At 37.1% G+C, this 22,375-nt stretch overlaps 1 protein-coding gene across 1 annotated transcript; it reads right to left on the bottom strand.

Moving 5' to 3' along the window:
• Positions 1-17,875, bottom strand: ARPP19 (cAMP regulated phosphoprotein 19). The gene is made up of 4 exons (XM_059913277.1): positions 17,815-17,875; positions 17,521-17,575; positions 7,945-8,067; positions 1-4,082 (listed from the first exon to the last, which is right to left on the bottom strand). Exons 2-4 carry the CDS (start codon positions 17,563-17,565, stop codon positions 3,912-3,914), a joined length of 339 nt encoding a protein of 112 aa, XP_059769260.1. The 5' UTR covers positions 17,566-17,575; positions 17,815-17,875; the 3' UTR covers positions 1-3,911.
• Positions 17,876-22,375: the final 4,500 nt, after the last annotated feature.

Raw genomic sequence — 22,375 nt, 5'->3', positions numbered from 1 at the left:
AAATTAAGTAGATCAATTTATTTTTGTGTATTTCACAAGTATAATTTTGGAAGGGCTATTTGACAAATATCAGCATTAACTGCCAACTCTATAGACATGTTCAACAAAAACGGCATTTACTCTTGGCCCTTTTAATACAGGCAAGTGTCCTACTGCATCACAAATAAAAGACGCAGTAACAGATTTGAGGGTATATTAATTAGATTTTTCTTTCAAATGCCGTTTAGTTGATAAATAACATAATACAAACATAATTAATGGCTGTCATGACCATCAGTGATTTCCAGAATAAAACCCATAGGCCTACCTACTTTAAAAGGCAGAAACTAGTAAAACAGTATTAAAATCAGTGTTTTTATCCTTAGATTAACAATCCCAGAATGAGACTTCTTTGATCCCAATTTTACAAGGTGTGGTGTGATGTCAGGGGGAGAAGGGATATGGGGGAACACTAGCACTGCATGCTGAATTGCAGAGTTGGGACGGTGGCTCAAACTTGTCATTATCCAGATGAAAACAGTGCTTTAGAAAATTTTAAATGGGTCCTTAATTGTGTTATATTGGGAAGGGTATTAAAGGATTGATCATTCATCAGTCCTAAATACCATTTAATAGATGCCATCAGGAGGCTTAAGAAATAAGCAGGGATGGGATGGGGGAGAAGTGAAGTAAAATGAGGTGAAAAAGGAAAATGAAAAATGGAAGACATGTGTCTGAATGTTGGGGAATGTAAAAAGGTCACCACAGAAACTGCTTAAGTTGCCACTCAGACATGCTCTTCCTATTGGATACCTGCCCCTGGATCACCAAACACCAAGTTTAGAGCACAATTCAAGTAGAGATATTTCAGCCCTGATAAAACTTCACTAATTTGGATTGAGAAAGAATACATGTCTGATTTAGTAAAAAGTATCAATAAACATTCAGAGGTATAGTTTTGTTACATCAAGTAAAAACAGCAACAAATTCCAAGTGAAGTAACAAGTAGAGGGCTTGATGAATAGTTAAGACTTATTTTTAGGTGCGCAGCAAAGGAATATTGAATAACTTGTAAATAGACTGCAAAAATGCTCCTTTCAGTTCATCAAAACAATCCAACAGTCCTTACTATCCCAACATGCCAATAACTATAATTGTTTTAGTCAGATGTAGCCTTTAAAAATGAAATGTTTCTCAGAACTGTATTATCAAATAGGAGCTCCTGGACATAAAACAGGTAATTGAGTTCAGACATTAGCTAGTTTTCATGAAGTATTTATCTCCAACTTGTTTACTCCAACATTCATTTATAATAAGAAGGACAATGATTAAAACTGGCCATTTCTCAAACCACAATTCTGAAACCACAGAAATGTTTAAGCCCATCTTGGTCAAAAATCTTCATTCAAGCAATGGTAAAACAGCCTGCAAATATGTCTTCAATAAACTGAGCTTTGAAGCAGAACAAAAACAGAAAAATGTAAAACCTCTATCCCAAGCACCAATAATGGAGGCTAAGCAATTATACCTACAAGTCCTAAATGACAGGTCTTTTCTGATGGAAAATCCTGAGATTTCTATCACTGTGACTTTACAGAAGGCAGGTTGGTTTAATGAGGAAATTTACTTTTAATAAAAAGACAATCAACAGTATTTTATTTTGGGCACTTACTCAGTATTTCACAGATCCTCAACAAGTTTTGAGGTAGGTTAATATTAGTATTGTATTTTACAAATGAAAACTCAGGCAGAGGTTACATCACTTGTCGCAAACCATAACAGGAGTCCTACCATAATCAGTAACGTGGTCTGATCTTTCAGATTAATCTCTGATGTGTGTGTGAATTTGATGGTGCTAGCTTGCGAACAGTCACAAAAACAGAACAAAACAAAACCACTAGATATTCTACTTTGGGGTATTTTGTAATCCTTAAATAATCCTACAATGATTATACATACTTTGGAACAACCTAGTTACTCCCATTACAAATCTATTTATATATAACTAATCCTCATAATAACAAATCAGCACATTATCGATTTTGTTGTTTTCTGCCTTTTGGGGTGGGTGAAGCAGGAAGATAATCACCAAGTTTTCCTCAGAGAGCTAGGCAGCCTTTAAGTGCAGGTACTATGCTCAAGGCACCATCTATGGTGATTTGGGGTCATAGGAAAGCAGGTATACAAATGGAGCCAAGTTCCGGAAAAGATGCCTGGATCCAAAAGAAGGGGAGGCCCTGCACAAGTCAAAGATGAAGAAAAATATACTATCATCTCAGGCTACATATCCTCAGCATCATGGGAAGAGCGCCTAAAAGACCAGTAAATTTGTCCCAGTGAAGTCTGTTAATTAAAGTTCTTACTAACTAGATAAACCACAAGTATTATATTTTATTAAAGTGACATCTATAGAAACAAAATATCTAAGTATTTATTATGAATATGTTCCACCTATCATGTAAATTCCTCTAATTGTCACAAGCCTAATTCACCTAGCTCATTATAACTACTTAAAATTCAGCTCATCCTGACTAGGTTCCTGGGCCAATCTTCTCAAATATTTGTTTCATTATAAATTTCCTTTTATTTAAACAATTGTCAATTCTTAACAATACAGGATTAAGAGTGGTTAATTAACAACTGAGAAATTGTAAGGAAAATATCATTATTGTGTTAGAATATACAGCATTCAACAGAGCAAATTTCAAGATATAGACACCTATGTTTCTGAAGAGACTGCACGGCACAGCCCAACACAATTTGAGTCAAAGAAGCAAGAAAACAAGAAGGGAGGGGCCACAGGAGGCAAAGTATTTTATTCTAGTGTCCCCAGAATTGACTGTGGAAGTAAAAAGTTTCTACATTAAAAAAAGTTTATATAAATTACATGAATTGTAATTTTCATAAAAGTCAAAATGAAATGTTCTGCATAGGACAAAAGATATGCCTAAGCAACATATCATATTTGCACAAGGCCACTGAATGTCATGGATATGAGGAACAAATGAAAAAGCTTAAGTCTATGGCAGACTGAGCAAAGATTTCAGTTTGGTATTCTATAACCCCAAGACTGTAAACTACTCTTACTATGCAGAAGCTCTAATGACACAGGGTTTTGTGTAGGAACTCTTGTGCTTCTGGTTGGCACATCATCTACTCTTTAATATGTGAAATTAATACAGACAGTTGTGAGAGGTTGTGCAAAACTACTGTATTTACAAAAATGGCACAAAAGTGAATTCAACAGTCGATGCACATGCACACTTCATTCACATCTTCAACAACAAAAGGTATTCTAACACTACAGAACTGAATAAGAATACTAGCTTCAACAGCAGCTGTTAAGCACTAGAGTCACATAAGTTACACCAGAATGGGCAAATATTGCCCAAGTAAAATTCTATTGTTAAAGCTGAAACAGATTTAAGGCCATTCAAGTTCAAGCACAGGATACAAATCTTTTGAAGCTCCATCTATATGTGTTTGAAATATGTGACCTTTCTTCTAACTTGTGGTCTTAAACTTCTGTTTTACAAAATCCAAAAGGAAAATACACAAGAAATCAATACAATAGAGGTTACATTAAATAAGAGTAACATACAAAGCTATAATTAAGATGAATTAAAGAAAGCCAAAACTGTAAAACTTGCTTGTTACTTGTTGGAACCAGCCCTACACTAGGAGTTAGGTAATATATACAATTATTTTCAAGTAGATTACTTTACATTGCTCTAACATGTTCTTTTCATCAGTGCACTGTTAAACTAATCAAAACTCTACACACGTATATTCCCTTACACACACACTACCACTACCTGCAAAGCCATAACTCTCAAATGACTTAGTGAGTGAAAGGAAATAAAAAGTGGAGAAGTAACATATTAAGGAGAAATAATGGGAATTAGAAGATTCATGCAGTTCAGCTCTTTTAATCAGCCAGCCAGCTTGCTAGTAACAAGAGATGGTTTCCGTTGAGGAAGGTCCTGTGGAGTGGGAATGTGGTCACCAGTGACCTCTGTCTTATCCGGAGCTGCAGTAGGAAGTTGCTTGTTCTTCATTTTTGCTTTAGCCATGTTGTAATCCCCAGAATCAAAATATTTTTGCTACAAGAAAAAAAAAATTCAGACTAGAGTTTAAAAAGCTTTCATATGCAATTACACTGGTTTAAGATATAGATGTGACCCTGTACCGTCAAAATAAAATAAACCTATAAGTTTTTAAACAAAAACATCAACTACACGAAATAGCTATGACTCTATAGTGAGTTCTATCACAAGTCAACAGCTGAGAAGTCAGGCAAGAACCCCTTCTTCAGGCTTACTTATATCATTCTAGTTCCAGTATGGAACCCTCAATATTGATATCAACTTCCATATCAATCTATCTGGGAGCTAATAGCCCTGGACTTAAAGAGTGGGACACAAGCCTTTCACTTACTAATGGAAAAACCAGCATGAATTTCTTGTTTAAATGATTTTGAAAATAAAAACACACAATCCACCAACTTGCATTTGGGATGTCACCCACCTCCAATCAAGCTTACAATTATTAAAACTATTATTTATCGTTGCTGGTACTCTGTCATCTAAGATGAACTTTTCTGTAAAGATTTAAACCATTTATTTGAATTAGAGCAGTTCACTAACATAAAAATTAAGGTTAAAATATAAATGCTAGGGTAATAGACGAAATGAACTCATTAGAAATTAATTATCACTTAAAATACACATCCCTATCCTATAACACCATTTTTCACCTAAGACACTAAGTACAACAATCGCTCTTTTTAGTTGGAGAGATGGATGCAGTAACAACCACACCATTTATCACTGAAATAGAAACTGTGGAGCTAAAGATCAACCTTAATATAGATAATCTACATGAGTTAGTCTGTTCCGAGGTAAAAACAGATGAACTTGCCTGGGTTCTGACTTTCACCTATCATGTTTAGCCCACCTTTACTGAGTGCCTGCAATACTACACGAGGCACTGTGTGAATCATGAAGAGAGATATAAAGATGGACAACAGCCAAATAAATCCACTGTTACACTGTTTTAAATACATGAGGTGCTATGGTTATTCAAAGGAGGGGAACCTAACCTTTGCCTACAGCATAAACAAGAAGGAATATAATCCAGATACGAGATGAGGGCTTGGACAAAGGATGAAGGGGGGATATATAAATATTCTCTTTGAGACTTCAGAGGTAACTCAAGTGGTAAATGAAGGAGCTAGGAACTCACAGCTTAGTTTAAGATTGCTGAATGGCCTGAAAAAAAGGTCTCACCGGCTGCCTCCCTCCAATGACTATTCTTTTATAAGCATCTGGCCTTAGGCCAGAGTCTAAAGTTAGAAATTGCTTTTCATGTGTCACTTGGACCAGGCCTTTCTAAGACTTGCTGCAGCTTCATTTCTGCATGTTTCAAAATAAGTGTAGTGAAAGAAAACCTCAGAACTTCTGATGTACTATATTAGAGAGTTACTTCTGAAGTTTAGTAGCCTCTAAAAGAGAAAGCAGACTGTCAAATTTCTTAGAGTCAAAAGCACAAAATGAGAACTTTAACACATAGTGCAAATTTTAGGCAGATTTTCCCCAATGTAATAAAGTCTGTTTCTAATGTTACCTATTTTATAGTAACCAAAGGTTCATCACAAGGGGATCACACTTAACTGTAGAGTAGGTTACTTTGCTTGAGGAAAAGGAATTAAATTTATTTAGTGTGGTGAGAGAAAAACTAAACTCAATGCTTAATAATTATAACTGCTCTAGGTAGAGGAATGAACTAGATCAATGTTTCTCATATTGGAAAAGATACAGTTCAAGAAGGCAATATTACTTGTCTTTAACAATTTTTAAATTTTGTGTAAGTGAAAATTTTAAAAATTAACATATTCTGTACCATCTAGATGACACTCTTGTAAGAGCCTTTTCCCACTTCAATTTAAGGGCCACACTTACATCCATATTTATAATTGCACTGACACTAATGGATCACCAAAGTGACAATATTTAATTTTAAGGCCATGTTTCTTAAAACTGGATCCTCAGTTTTCTTGGGACTTCACAAACTCCACAAATATGAAAAAACATGGGCCAGACTGCTGCTTGATATCCCTCACACGTCATATTGTTAAAAGCCTAAAAATAGGTATCCGAATAAATAACATTAACAAGTACAATAAAACAGAAAGGGACCTAAAATAAATGATATCTAACCAACCCTCTCAAATAAACAAGAAACTGTTTAAAGATACTAAGATAACTTGCCAGTTTGCTATTACAACAGAGGAAAACTAAAACCCTGTGACCCAGACATTTTTTAAAAAACAAAACTCTTTTAACATAGTAAGAAATTATATCGTTGAATATAACACTTCATTTCCCTAATATAAAAGTGCTTATTCACTGACATTTTGGTAAAATACAGAATCACTGAAGAGCTCCCTTCTCAAATTCTATATAAATTTCTTGATTCAAGTGGCATTTTCTTATTGACAACTATTTACATCTATAACACCAACGCCAAGATACAATGTATATAAATTCTAACTTGAAGATACTTAAAAAGTCATAAATCGTTGAAGCTAGAGAAAAATGACAAAGTCAACAGCCCAAATGTTGGAAGAAAGGCTGTTAGCATAAGTTATACTGAAGATTAGCAAAGGAAAAAAAGTTTCCTAAACACTAATAATCAGTCAAATCCCAAATCCAAATAATAATAATCAAAGAAAATTACATAATTTCATACTAAAACCATATCTGATGGGATGATTTCAAAATGAGACTTGGTATGGATACATTTTACACAGAATGTAGAACATGTTTCTCAATGATGCTTTTTTCTATTTATCCCCTACATTATGGTCTTTGCTTTTTAAATGACCACATAATGTTCTACTTTGTTGACTTACCACAATTTACTTACTATATTTCTGCTGTTGAATAGTGATGCTGCTTTTTATTATAGTTAAAGCTACAAAGAAATAATTGTTCTAATTTATACTTCATTCATTTCTATCCTGGATAAACATTTTTTTCTGTGTCTAATAACAATATTTCCTCTGCTAAAATCCTTTATCTAGGGCACCTTAATGTTTTTCTTGTGTATTTGAAAAACCATTTTATGTATTACAAATATTAACTAACATTTTTATAATAATTTCCCCACCATATTACTTTTCATGGAACAAGGATTTTATTTTTATGTTTTGGTATAATCCTTCTTTGTCATTCTATTATTTCAAAGCTGTGAATGTCATTCTTTCATGCTATATAAAAACACCATTCTATATTTTGCCACTTTTAAAAGTAATCTGTTAAACTAAAATTAATGTTAAAATATTCTTTTGGTAGAAAGACAACTAGTGTATGACATCACTTATATGTGGAATCTAAAATCATCAAACTCACAGAAAACAGCGTAGAACAGTGGTTGCCAGGGGCTGAGTGGTGGGGGAAATGGGGAGATGCTGGTGAATGGGTGCAAACTTTCAATTATAAGATGCGTAAGTTCCAGGGATCTAATAAATGGACAACATGGTGTTAACTAGAGTTAACAATATTGGATTGTAAATCTGGAAGTTGCTATGAGAGTCAAGCTTTAATGCTCTCACCATAACAAGAAGAAAATGGTAATTATGTGAGGTAAAAGATGTGTTAGCTAACCTTATTATGGTAAGCATTTAACAATATGTACATGTATCAAATCATCACACTGTGCACCTTAAAGTTACATAATATTTTACGTCAGTTATAACTCAATAAAGCTGAAAAAAATATTCCCTTGAAATTTGGTTTATTTGAGAAAATAATCCACATATAACTATAGCCAACATATATACTTATCAATGCACACACATCTGGTGGTAAAGAGCTATAAACACAGACACCCATTTCACAATCTCTTTCGGCACACTGAGTTCACAGGACTTAAACATTTGAAGATTTACACATGAGAACTTACCCCTTTCTGCAATCGTTTCCTTAAAAAATCTGAACCTCCAGGCTTTTGTCCCAGATGAGGATACCTTGCTTTTAATTTTGCTTCTTCAGCTTTCTCTGGACTAGTCACTTTGTCTTCCATTTCCTGAAATAATTTTAAATAAATTACTTCTCTATTACGATACAGTTATTTTAGATAATTTCACCTTTTAAATATCTGGATTCTGGCTTCAGTTGTCAAATACCAAATAATGCAGCAATAGACTAAGAAATCAAGCACAGAGGCTTTTAAAACATATCTGTCTTGTTTTTCAAATGATCCATGTGATAGCTCTATTATAGCTGTGATGCATGTATAACACCCCACACACTGGATAAAAATATCAAGATAGCTCAGCTCTGAAGTCTTGCTTGCCATTACTTTCCAGTCATGTATAATACATTTATAGTTAGTCACCTTCTATGGAACTCATCAGCTCTTTGCCCATATTTAGAGAACCATCTTAATACTGTTAAAATAAAAAAGAGCTTTTTGACCTCCTGTTTATTCAAAATCATATTTAATTGAAAGCTCTGAGAATCTTTAATAGAAATTAACAGCAGCTTACTTACCATATTTTCCTTGAATAATGCAGAAGACCTTGTTATTTTTAAAGGGGAGAAACATCATCTCTGTCAATCTTTACATCTGTATATTTTATTGCCTAATTTCTACCCATATTTAATGGCAAACAGTTTTCATGCCAAAGATTCCATCTTTAATGCATCAAAAATATGTCTTCTGACCAAGGACTATCAATATCTTAAGCCTATTCACTTTTAACACCAGTCTTGATACAGCTTACTTTCTTTCTTCCATATATATATATATATATATATATATATATATATATATATATATATATATATATATATAGGCTGTGCCACACGGCACGTGGGATCTTAGTTCCCCAACCAGGGATGGAACCTGTGCCCCCTGCAGTGGAAGCGGGGAGTCTTAACCACTGGACTGCAGCGAAGTCCCCAAGAGTAATATTTTATAGGGAAGCAGTGTTTACCACTTCTTGGCAAGTAGTGCAGAAGAAAGAATGAATCAAGAAAAACAGAGCTGCCTTGATAGGGGAGGCTGGGCAATGGCAAGGCACACTTTTTAGCTAATGGACTCATTTCTGCACACCAGCTCAGCAAAATTACACACCTCTGCATCTTGATTCTTCCAGGTTATTTATGAATAGTCAGGAAGCAGAACTGTTATCCATAAATGCCAAGCCTACTGTTCTTACACAGCAGCAAGTAATCATTTATTAATCTAGGAACTCAAGAAACAACTTCATTTTTGCATATATCTTCCTCAAAAGTATTTTCATACGTTTTATAATCAACTTTATTCACCTTATAGATTGTCAAGATTTTTTTTCATCTTCAAAAGCTTCCTCATGTGTTGTTACCTCTTCCCATTTTTAGTCTTAGAGGATTTTGAGAATAAAGCTGCTGCTGCTGTCAAATATACCCTTTCTATGGGGCTTCTTTTATGTGTATGCTTCCTTCTGCTTCAAGTGTTCTACTCTCTTCTTATGCTGCAGTTTCATGCATCTACATATTTTGATTTTCATTCTTTTTACAGTGGTTGCATCATTCACTCGATGTACAAAAAATTCAACTATATGTGTGCCCAGCCAGAGATAGAGACTCTAAATAGTATCGGTGATTCTGCCAGTCATTCCATTCAAAAAGGGTAGCTCAAGTGTAAGGTGTATGACGCAACCCTGCGTTCCCAGGAGAGTCTCAATCCCAGAGTATGTCTCTTTCAGAGTGTAAGTGTACCAACATACTGTTTATCATTCCAGTGTTTAAAACACTCAGCCCCTATAACAGGAGTCAACTACCTCAGCTGGCAATCAACTGAAGAACCAGCGCAGCCATCTGTTCAAACACTAGACAAAAAAGTGACTGACTACCACTTGACCTACTGAGAATTGATGGGGCAGTCTCTAATGTGATCATGACTTCACTGGGTTTTTCAAGGGTGATTTCAGTTATATGTGATTTTTTGCCTTACTAACTTTAGAACCTAACCCCTATACAAGATATGACTACATTGTATTCATCAGATAAGCTGGAGAAGTAATATAAATTTAAGGTTCCCAGTTCAGTATAAGAGAGTGCGCTGGGTCACCACAGAGGCTTCACTTCGCTACTACAGCCCCAGGGTATCCATAGTGGTTAATTTATAAGTGGACTTGGGAGGGACCTACTCTTGGGTTCCACTATACAATTGTTTTTTAAATTGGATGACCTTAAATTTGGACACTGGTTGAAAAGGACTCCAACTCGATTATAGCCTTTCAGTCCCAGCACCTTCAAGCTAAAGGATGTTAACAGAGTCCTACATTTCCACTAAAACCATCCAGCTTTCTTAGGCTTGGGAAATGAGCGTGCTCCACTTCTTTGTTTGATTTGAATTATCAGTTCTCTGTATCTAAGAAAGATTCCTTGGAATTTCTAGTATGGGGTAGCAACTTTCCCTAGTTTCCAGCGTTTCTGCAGATTTCCCCATTTTATATACGAGAGAAAAAAAGTTGTGCACAATATGCCATCTTATCTGGCACTCCCCTATTTTCTTAATAAGGAACACATTTATGTATATATTTACATATAATATTCAATTAAATGAAACAGTTTACTATCGAAAAATATTTTGGGCAAAACAGCACCTACAGCTGAAAATATTATTTAGATTTACAATAAATTTGTAATATGTCCTAGAAAAACAAACCAATTCTTGGACTTTCTGGCCAAATACATAGCACAATGGCAAGTCCCTGCTAGGTGTAACTTTGCAGTTGGATTCAGAATTTCAGCTACATTTAACACCAAAAGGGTGGAAAATATGACCAAAGCTACATTTTTAAAATGTAGTCAGTACCATCAAGACACGTACAATACTTTTAATGGATCATACAGAAACATTCTTAAACCTTTTGCAGATGTATACAGTTCTAGGGCTTATTGATAAGCAAGTTCAAATGCCTGGATGTTCACCAACGATCTGACGCAAGTACAGTTTGCTTGTGGAATATTAATAACACGTCAGGTGGTGGACTGTGTCCATGGGCATTCAGCCCACACTTACCCTTCTCTAAACACTCCTCTGAATCATTACAGTTAGAAGCCTGAAAGCACATTTTCCAAACTGAATTCCTATAAGGTTCCGCCAATGGTACCTACAACAGATTAAAAGGCATGGGAAAAAGAATCCATTTTATTCCTGGTGATGCCACACAATGTGCAGACAGCAGTAGCTCCTGTGTGTTCCTGCAGAAGGGCATCAAGCTCATGATTAGGGTCTATTGTAGCAGCTACCTGAGATGGGGTAGAGGATGCTGGGCTCAGAATAGTCCTCACTCTTGCAGGGTCAAAGGTTTTTTTGCAATCCCTCACCTCTGGAAACATCATCTTCCCCTTTTTGCTACTCTATCCTTTCAAATAATTTGTAACCTAATCCCCTAAATCACATCCCTTTCTGTCTGAAATACCCAAATTGATTTCTATTCTCCAGAGCAGGACATTAACTGACAAAATCAGGTAAAATAAGCAATTTATTGAAATAGTTCCTAGAAAGTATTTGTGTAATTTAAAAGAAAGGAGATAATACGTATAGCAATACGTATATATGTAAACTGCCAATTAAAAAGAAAGGAATAAACTGTTGTATAACTTTTGCTAGAACTATTACAAATAAAAAGAGATCACCTCACCTCCAGGATGGTCCTGGCAGGATTTTGGGTGACTGGGGTGGGCATAGGGCTAAGAGGGAGAAGTGACCTGAGAGTCTACTCCAGATGCCTGACTTTGGAGTTCAGAGAGGTCTTATGTTGTGAGAACTTCATTTCACAGTGATTTAAAATAAAAAGCTGCAATAGAAATTTTTTTTAAAAAAGGCAATTTATCCCTACAGTCATGTTAAAAAATGCAAAGAAGGACACAAAATTTGGTGTGATTGCACGTTTCTGGACATCCTTCAAAGGAATTCCTGAACATTTATTCCAGCTAGAATGAAAATACATCCCTCAAAAGGTCTGAGATAAAGAAGGAAAAAGCAAACAAAGAAATTGGTATGTATGTATGTATACTGAACAAGTCACTTTTCTCATTTTTTCCCCAGCTTTATTGAAATATAATTGGCATATTCACTTTCCTAATTCTAATGTCTTAATATGTGAGGTTCAAAAAGGACAGAACAAAAATACACAAGTTTTTTAAAGTTTAAGTGTTCTATGTTCCTGTCTCATTTAGAAAAAGATTTATGATATTAATTTTACACTTTGTTTAGTTGAGGAGGCTTGATAAAATTTCAGGGGGAATCAATTTAATAACAAAATGAAGTATATAACTTGCAAACTAATAGCGGGGGGTAAAATGGAAGAAGAAAATCAGTCAACTGAAAAAAAAAAGGGGGGGGAGGGTGAGGAGGACAAGAAAGGAAAAAAAAAAAAAAAAGACCAAAAAGCTTTATTAGGAATACAGAAGATCTAATGTTTATGCCCCTAATAAGAAAGCCTCAAAATATATAAATCAACAAAATTATAGGGAGCAACTGATAAGTCTATCAGCATAGGAGAGTTCAACAGACCTTCCTCATATTGGTAGGTGAAAAAGACAAAGTAGTCAACGTACTTGATTTTAATTCTGCATCCAACAATTAGGAAATACATATTCTTCTCAAGGACAAATGGAAAAACTGACTAAATATTAGGCTGTAAAGCAAGTCTTAACCATTTCCAACCAGGCCACAATCTACGACTGCAATTCAGAAGGTTAAAAGTCAATTATTTCAAACTGTATATATCCCTGCCATCTGGAAATTAAAGTACATTACTAAATAATTCGTGGTTAAAAAAGGAATCATAGGAATAAAAAACATTACTTGGAACTCACTAATAATAAAAATTCTACACATACCAAATTTGTGGGATACAAGTGTCCCTTAAGGGCTTATATTAAAGAAAACTAAAACTCAATGAGCTACGCATCCAACTTGAGAAGTTAGACAAAGAACGGAACCCAAAGAAAATAGGAGAAAATAAAAAGCAGAAATTAATGAAATAGAAAACAAAGATACAATAGAAAGGATCAACAAAGACGGGAAATGACAAGCTTAACCAAGAAGAAAGTATTTTTAAAAATTCAAATCTGGTTTTGAAACTTTACTCTCCAAGAGGCCTTTGTGTTACACAGAAATTTTACTACTTTTTAGAAATAGATGCTGGAATATGAGTGACTTCATTTAGCTAAGTGGTTTCTATGCTGATAATAGCTTTGGGAGGAGGGGGGGAAAAAGCATCATTAGAATTCTGGAACTTTTACTCTAGGCTACAAACTAGGAAAGCAGAAATCCAGGATATTGCAACAGGATATTGTATGCTTATGATGCACAAAAAACAAAAACTTAAAAACAATATTTTAAGTGATAGTTATTCTCTTGGCAATAACATATGCCCCAAAATAATCTTCGTTGTATACTCTACAATTAGCACAGGGCCTAATATTTATTAATGTTAGGCACTTGCATTTTTGTGAATCATTCTATTGAAATAGACTAGCTAAGCTTTCTGTTAAGTAGAAAGAGTATAAGGTATAAAAGCATACATATATATATATATATATATAAACATACATATATTCAAATAATTAAGGATCATTTTGTAGTCTGTCATGGAATTGATAGTAAGTTTGAATGATTAATACCACTTTTTGGTCTTCAGCAGGGAAGTTACACAACATCAGCAAATAAAAATCTGACCTCTCTAAGTAAATTCTCAATCTGCTCAGCAATACGTTCACTGATGCACTGATTGATGAATAAGATTAATGAAAGCCAACAAATCCTTTGGTATAGTGTCAGGAAGGGACCAATACTGTTATCAACCTCTGTGGAAAAATTCTGTAGTCCTATTAAGTCCTTGCTGCTTGCCCAGTGCCTGGCATTTAATTGGTGTTCAATAAAAGTCTACTGAATGAACAAATACAATGTACCCCAACTGTTTTTTAAAAGTTAAGAAACTTTCTAAACACGTGATAGTTTCACCATCAGCTCATCTTTGGAATAGTTCATGTTTAGTAGACACTTATAAGTTCAGGAATAGAAGTTGTTAAGTATTAAAGTCTTGCACAAACAACGGGCAAGCCTAAACACTGTTGCTATCTCAGCAATTTACTACACAACAAATGAAAGAGCTTTTTTTTTTTGAAAGACATTTTAAAACTTTTCTGAGGTTTACTTCTAGATTGTTAAGAATCAATGGTTGCACAAGAAACCAGAGGAGCAGGTTGTGCTCCAAACTGAATATATCTTAAGCCTTTTGGTTACCAAAAGTACTGTCAAAACAGTCCCAGAAAAGGCCAATATTAACCACAATTTTTTTAAAACTGGGAAAATGGGAAGGCAATTTATATCCACTCTTTACTGATGACATAATGAAGTAATTTAAACAGTAGTTCTCTTCCTCTTCCACCAGTCACAAAAGCACCAAGCATACCTTTTAAACTGAGAAAAATATTTAAGTTGAGAGCTCTACTTGAGTTAGCCTTTCCCAAGACACCTTACTAACTTAATTTGATGAATCTTGTAACAAAATCTCTAGAAAACCTGTTTTCTAGAGAACCTGCTATTAAGATCTTCTCTAAAAAAAAATTAAAAGCCATATATATGAAAAAATACATATAAACATCCTTCTACTTTCATTCAGATTTCTTAAGTGGGTCTAACCTAAGGTTTTTTATATTACCATGGTCTATCCCTCTCTTTTTTTAACTGCAGTACTAGTATCGTCATTTGTATTGATATAGTGCTTTGGCAATAGTTTCAACCGAAAAGTTTGGAGAAAAATTCATTTAACCAACATTTTCAAAACAATGCCAGGCACTATCCTAGGTGCCATGGGAGAAAAGATAAAGGAGAGTCCTGAGTTTAAGATGCTCACGATGAAAACAGAACTATGTGTTTTAAGTCTCCACATGCCTCTTCTCACCCCCAGGATGAGACTGCATGCCTGTCTCAGCTCAGTGTTATTCAAAGTGGATGATGGATCCATGAAGTCTCTGCTAAAATAATGTTTACTTTTCACTTCGGTGATAATCTAAAGAAAAATATGAGCATATCCTAGGGCTTCTGAATTGCCATCTTATATATAAGCAGTACTATGGTACTTCTGTGTCTGAGCTTTCATTTACTACTCCAGTTATCCAAATAATGAGAAAACAACAGAGCTGAATTTAAAATGTAAATGATGTACCTAAGACTACAGTTAAACGACCATACAGCTTACTCTTAAAAAAGGGAGAAATGAGGGATCATATGGTCTAAGGGAGTGTTAACTTGCCAAACTCAAAAGGCTCCTGCACTTTAACAATTGCTACCATAGTCTCAATACACTGGAAATTCAGTTTCAGCAAAATACCATGCCACAGTGAATTAATAATTTAGAATGTTTTTGTATTTAGTTTGTTTTAGTTTTAGAGTGGTGTAAGAGAGATAGGAGTTTATACTTATTTTTACGTTTGTAATATTTAATTAGTATCGCAATAAAAAATAGTGGCCTATACAGTTTTCTTCTCTTAACAAGAGTGCACATACTACTCAGGTAGATAGTGACTTAGCTCTTACTCCATGCCAGGCTCATCTCTTTACCTTAGTTTTTCAGAGGCAATAGGCTGACGCACCATAAAACTATAAAAGTATTTTAGCTGAATACTTTGGCTTTAATTCAAAGGTCAATTGGGTACAAAAACAATAATCTAATTTTTTTAGGTCATCTAACTATTCTTCCAAATATAAGAAACAGGTGATTTGGCCCACAGGAACACAGAAGTGACTCTGCACATTTTCCTCATGTTTAGGGATGGTATCCATGCTACAGGCACTTAACATCTACAGCCAAACCTTAATTCAAGAAGGGACGTTATATTACTAACTCACACAGCAGCCCTAAAATCAAAGGACCTGAATTAAAATTTTAATGTAGACACAAAAAGAAAACATTGAAGATAGCATTAAACGTGTTAAGAGACATAAATATTAGGTTGTCCCAAGTGAAAGCATTTACAAGGCAGAAATCAACACTCCACGCTTTGGAAACATATTAACAAATCTCATAAAAGAAAATTACATAGCACATTATTGTGCATCAGAAGTCAAAACTGAGGTTGATTTTAGTGTTTAGGACAAGACAGCACAGACATGAGTTTGCTGTTTTATCTGGGTTCCTAAATCCTAAGCAATAATGACCACGATAAATATTTTACAATAAATACATAATATTTAATATTACGATTATGACTGTAATTCTTAAATTATATATATGATATATGCTTTTTTTTTTTTTGCCCCCAAGTTCAATTTTTAGCAAAGTGTGAAAAATACCCAACATAGTTTACATCGGAATATTCTCGAATGATGTAGTGACTTGGCCTATTATTTGTTATTGCTTTTTTCTCCAGTTACTTTACAAGTAATATCATAACAGAACCATCCAATTCAGGGAAAGTTAACATGGTAAAGAACACATGGAATGGGTTTAAAACACTAATCAAATTTTCAGCCTGATTAGGAGCATGGTTGTAACCTTAAGCAGAAGCCCTTACAAAATCCAAGTTTTAGACCAAATCCTATTTATGACAATGCCCTCTGATTCTTTAAATAATTATGGTGGAAGAAGCAAGCACTAGCCCAGACAAATATAAAGTTTTTATATCCATAATCTGAATCACACCGATCCGTGGCCTATTCCCCTACATCAGCAAGGTATTACAAGTGAGTTTACAAAATGTTCCCATGTTTCCACGAAAAACGTGATCAAGTCAGCTGGCAAAAAAAAATTTAAATTCCAACCTTTCAAGTTTTAGTCAAGCACCATAGGCGAATCCCACTGGCTCGCATTTCGGAGCACACGCTGCGCCAAAGCTGTAAGTTACCCACCACATTTAAGCCTCACAACAACTGTATCCAGCAAGGACTATTATTCTTATTTTACAGATGAGAAGACTGAAGCCTGAAGAGTTTAGTAACTGACCAAGGTTACACGACTAACAATGACTGGACCTGAAATTCCAACCCAGGTCTAAGTCACCGCCCCAACACGAGGTACCACCTTTGGAGTTACGAACACGCAGACAATACAAGCAGTTGGACAGTTAGTTCTTCGAGGGAAAAATAAAGGTTCATGAGCCAAGTGCAGCCCACGGAAAAACTTAGGCTCCACGCATACGGACCAAGTCACGGGCTCTTGTGTACAGTTGAGTGATTAAAGAAAACCCCGACACACCCAGGCGCTAAAGGAACGTTTCAGCCAGGACGCCGAGAACCTCCAACTCGCACCACGCCGGCGCTAACTACCCGAGCTCCTGCCGGCGGCCGGTTCCGGAGTGTCTGGCCTTGCCAGGCGAGGAGGAGCGGCACACCGGCTCTGCACCTGCGCCGGGCTGGCTCCGGCTGCGCCCCTTCGCCCTCGGTGGGACCAGGCCGCCGCCAGGCCCGGCCACCGGCAGCAACGGCCCCGGGCCTTGCGGGCTCCCCGGCCCTCTCCGCGGGCACACTCACCTTCTGCTCCTCCGCGGAGGCTGCCTCGGGGACTTCCGCGGACATACTGCTCCCTCTGCGGACAAGACACCGGGAAGAGAAGCAATTACCGAGTGGCCGAGGCCGCCCGCCCGCCGCGCAGCCTCAGGCCCGCCCCGCTCCCCGAGCGCCCGCCCGTGCCGTCTCTGCCCGCAGAAATGGCCGCCGCCTTATGACGACACGCAGCCCCGCCGCGCCCGGCGGGCGGCCACCACTGCGGCCCGCCGCCGGCCCGCCGCCTCTTCGGCCCGCCGCCCCTGCCGCGCCCTCGCCTACCTTAGCCCGCTTCTCCCGCTCTGCGACGCCCAAGCACTTCCTTCTTTCCTTCAAAGGTCGCGGCTCGCGCCCACCTCACATCCGTCCGCCGAATGCTTCCTGGGAATTGTAGTTTATGAGTGGAGCCGCCTCTCCCCGCCCTCGCCTGCCTAGTCTCGTCCCTTCGGTTCCAGGAGCGTTCCTATTTTCACTTCCCCAGGCTCGCCTGGTTCCGCTCTCCTCCTGGCTCTCCGCGCTGCGGTCATACAGACTTTCTTCTGGGCGCTCCATACCTCTGTGCTCCACAAGTCTCTCCCCACTCTGCTTCGCCTTCTTAACCCTATTTTTCACATCCTCAATCCTACGTCATTGCCTCGGGTTTTTACTGAGACCTTACTAGGTCAGATCCACCTCTTAAATGCTGTCACATCTCTGCATAGTTCGACAACGCACGCTTTATCATTAGACAGTATTTGTTGTGATTACTTTATTAATGTCACTTTTCCTGTTTAGATAAGCCACATCAGGGCAGGGACCTCGTCCGTATTTGCTTATGTTTTGTTCCCAGAGCGCAGAAATTCCTAGATAGTCAATAAATACCTGATGAAGGAATTCAGCTTCCACTCATTTGTCAACTCCCAGGGGTCCACTCCCACAACTTTACTCAAACTGCTGGTACCAAACTCCTCCAATGATTTTTTTTATATAAATTTATTTATTTTATTTATTTTATTTTTGGCTGAGTTGGGTCTTCATTGCTGCACACAGGCTTTCTCTAGTTGCATTGAGCGGGGGCTACTCTTTGCTGCGGTGCACAGGCTTCTCATTGCAGTGGCTTCTCTTGTTGGGGAGCACAGGCTCTAGACACGTGGGCTTCAGCAGTTGTGGCACACGGGCTCTAGAGTGCAGGCTCAGTAGTTGTGGCACACGCGTTTAGTTGCTCCGTGGCATGTGGGATCCTCCCGGACCAGGGCTCGAAACCGTGTCCCCTGCATTGGCAAGCGGATTCTTAACCACTGTGCCACGGGGGAAGTCCTTCAATGACTTTCTTAATTGCCAAATCTGTTGGCTTTACATTGAATCCTTATTCTACTTGACATCTGAATAGCTACAGGCAATATGTGGTGGTTCCAATGAAGCGTCTCTCAGAAACCTGGAAATAAGATTGCCCTCTAAAAGTTGAACTAGTATAAAGCAACAGATTATGAATGCAGTTCTGTGGGGATTTGGAAACCATAAAAACTCAACCAGGTTGTCCTGCGTAGACTGTCAGGCAGGAAAAATTGCACTGGGATTGCAACTTGAAAAACAAAAAGTGCACTCCTTTTGCAGAAAGAAAGGAAGGGGTTTGTCAGGCAAGGGAGTATTTAAAATACAAGGGTTCAAGAGACTGAGCTTTTTCTTTGACAAGTATATCCCTTGGGAGTGACTTAAGCTGGGCCAGCTGAGAAACTTCATAAGATCAACTAAATATTTGTTCTCATTTCATACTCACAAAGTAACCTACTGAAAATTTGCCTTTCTTTTATGCAGACCTACAGGGAGAAGGCAGAATGCACTAGTCAGGCTAACTTAAGCATCTAACAGTTTTATTTTTATTGAGTTGACATTCTGGTATATATCCTACATCAATGTATTTGTGAGCTAAAATCTGATAGATGCACATATATAGAAAATCAGTATATGTAACCTTAGATAAAGAGAATCTGTTCCTGAAAGATAGTGACACTCACATAAGGGCAAGTTTGAATTTCTGGGAGGCAGATTTTGGTCAGTGGAGAATCCACAAAGGCCAATGTCCCACTGTGGGGACTGTCTGAGAAGCCATCCTTCCCCAAGTAATATTCCTTTGCATCATCAACCATGTACCTTAATGTTTAAAATTACACAGTGATCACTAATTCCCTGTTTCTCAAAACTTTCTTCCCTTGACCTTTAGGATACCACTCTCTTATTCTCTCTTACTTCTCTGGTCATTCCTTCGCTGAGTCTTTACCTGCCTCTTAATGGGAGGATTTTAACAATTCTGTCCTTGGATCCCCTTCTCTTCTAGTTTTGTACTTTCTGAGAAATCATTTCCATCCTCATAGCTTCAACTGCCATTTATATATTCTAGATCAGTGCTGTCCAAGAGAACTTTCTGTGATGATGGAAATATTCTGTATCTGTGCTAGCCAATACAGTAGCCACTAGCCATATATGAATAATGAGCATTGGAAATGTGACTGGCACAACTAAGTGAATTTTCAATTTTATTTAATTAAATTAAATTAGCTACAAGGATTAGAATCACTGAGAAACCCTAGTGACGGAGATTCTCATTAAGTCTGGGGCAAAGAACTGATGTTTAACCAAAGCTCCCCCTGGTGATTCTGGTGCATACATGCACAAAAGATTTTTCAGGCTTGGAACTAGGTAGGAATATAAAAGTTTTAAAAAAATCAGGGGTCTTTTTGAGGTTTAGGTACCCTAGCTCAAGGGTTTGTAGGAGTGAGTAAAGGAGATGAGAAGTCACACCCCATCCATTCCTCAAACAGCTGAGCGAGGAAGTCTACCTGCATCATTGCTGATATTGTAGCAAATATCAAGAACCGAATACCGTTTTTTAAATTGAAGTATAGTTGATTTACAATGTTGTGTTAGTTTCAGGTGTACAGCAAAGTGATGCATATATATATTCATTCATATATATATATATATATATACATATATATATATGTTCTTTTTCAGATTCTTTTCCATTATAGATTATAAGATATTGAACATAGTTCCCTGTGGTATACAGTAGGTCCTTGTTGTTTATCTACTTTATATATAGTAGCATGTATCTATTAATCCCAAACTCCTAATTTATCCCTATTCCCTTTCCCCTTTGGTAACAAGTTTGTTTTCTAATTCCGTGAATCTGTTTCTGTTTTGTAAATAAGTTCATTTGCATCGTTTTTTTTTTTTAGGTTCCACATATAAGTGATATCAGATGATATTTGTCTTTCTAAAAACAGAATACATTTTTAATGAAAGGGAGAGACTGGAAGATCAACGCAGGGAAACCAAGTTAGATAACAGAGTGCCAGAAAACCCTGAGTATAAATGGTGATGTCTGTGAGCAAAACTCAGGGAACATCACCTGAATAAGTAGGTCTGAGAACTGTACAAAAACAAAAAAAAGTTTTAACAACTTGAGTGTTGGAAGTGGAACTTGAGAGAGGAGGATGCCACTTCTCTAGGGACTTAGTGAGACGAGAACTTTATACGAACTGGAAAGGCTGGAATAGGAAATTTTTGAATGAGTAAAAAGAATGATGAACAGTGGGGTCTGGAAGAGACGTTTAAAACTTTAAACACTTAAATCTCATAAAATATTTGCCACAATATGTTTCTGAAACTTCTCACAACTGTATTTGCATGCCTCCTGACAGTATACTAAGTTGAAGGGCCTCTGAGTTGCTTTACGACATTCCTTCCTAAAGTTTTTTTTTTTTTAATCAAAATCTTTTCCCCCCTAATGATTAATAGGCATTGCCCTATTATATAATCTCATTACACAGCAAATTAACTTTTTTGCCAAGAATATTGATGAAAAGTATATTTTGATGCCAGGCCACAATTACTAGTAGAAAAAAAAAAATGAAAAAAGGGGCAAAATGCCAGTGTAGTAGAGTGGAAAAGACAGAAGATTTAACCTAGATTTGAATCCTGGCCCTTCAACTTACTGACCATGGGACCTTGGGCAAGTACTTCAAGTGTCCTTTTTCTTTCATTGTAGACTATATCCATACCCTCTCTGAATCATGGCTTTAAGTATTAAATAACATATAAATTGTTTACAATGCCTGGCACACAGTAGGCATTCATATGTTCCCTGCCTCTTCCCAGTGTTCAAGTTTAAGACATATCTCTCACAGATAATCCATGGTGGAGTACAATGAGCTGATTCCAATGTCACACAGAGACAGTCTTAGGGATTGAGAGTGAATTCCTACCATGATGAAAAGTCTACTTCCCAACTAGACTGATACTGTGTTCCCAGGTCTAGTAGATCATGTGGAGTGTCATATACTAAATTTTTTTTTTTTTTTTTTTTTTTTTTGGCTGTGTTGGGTCTTCGTTTCTGTGTGAGGGCTTTCTCCAGTTGTGGCCAGTGGGGGCCACTCTTCATTGCGGTGCGCGGGCCTCTCACTGTCACAGCCTCTCTTGTCGCGGAGCACAGGCTCCAGACGCGCAGGCTCAGTAGTTGTGGCTCACGGGCCCAGTTGCTCCGCGGCGTGTGGGATCTTCCCAGACTAGGGCTCGAACCCGTGTCCCCTGCATTGGCAGGCAGATTCTCGACCACTGCGCCACCAGGGAAGCCCTTATATACTAAAATTTTAAAAGCCACCACATCTGTAAAGTGATAGCTAGAAGGGTGGATGGAAGGAGGGACTTTCACATTTACTTTACATAACTATGTAGTGTAAAAAAATTTTATAGTAAACATGCATTGCATAAATTTAAAAAATTAAATTTAAAAGCAAATCATTGCTTCACTCACAAACTGACTAGGGAGAGTGGGGATCCCAAGGATGAAGTTTCTGAAGGAGAA

This window comes from Balaenoptera ricei, chromosome 2, assembly GCF_028023285.1.
Source record: "Balaenoptera ricei isolate mBalRic1 chromosome 2, mBalRic1.hap2, whole genome shotgun sequence".
Classification (NCBI taxonomy): Eukaryota; Metazoa; Chordata; class Mammalia; order Artiodactyla; family Balaenopteridae; genus Balaenoptera; species Balaenoptera ricei.
Note: the sequence above shows the minus strand (reverse complement) of the source record. Positions and strands in the feature narration are given on the sequence as shown.

Excerpts from the sequence above, each read along its gene's own strand:
- ARPP19 (XM_059913277.1), bottom strand. The coding sequence starts at position 17,565 with ATGTCCGCGGAAGTCCCCGAGGCAGCCTCCGCGGAGGAGCAGAAG. Across the intron at positions 8,068-17,520 it reads CCTCCGCGGAGGAGCAGAAG|GAAATGGAAGACAAAGTGAC; the intron begins GTGAGTGTGCCC and ends AAATTATTTCAG. Across the intron at positions 4,083-7,944 it reads GGAAACGATTGCAGAAAGGG|CAAAAATATTTTGATTCTGG; the intron begins GTAAGTTCTCAT and ends TTTTTCTTGTAG.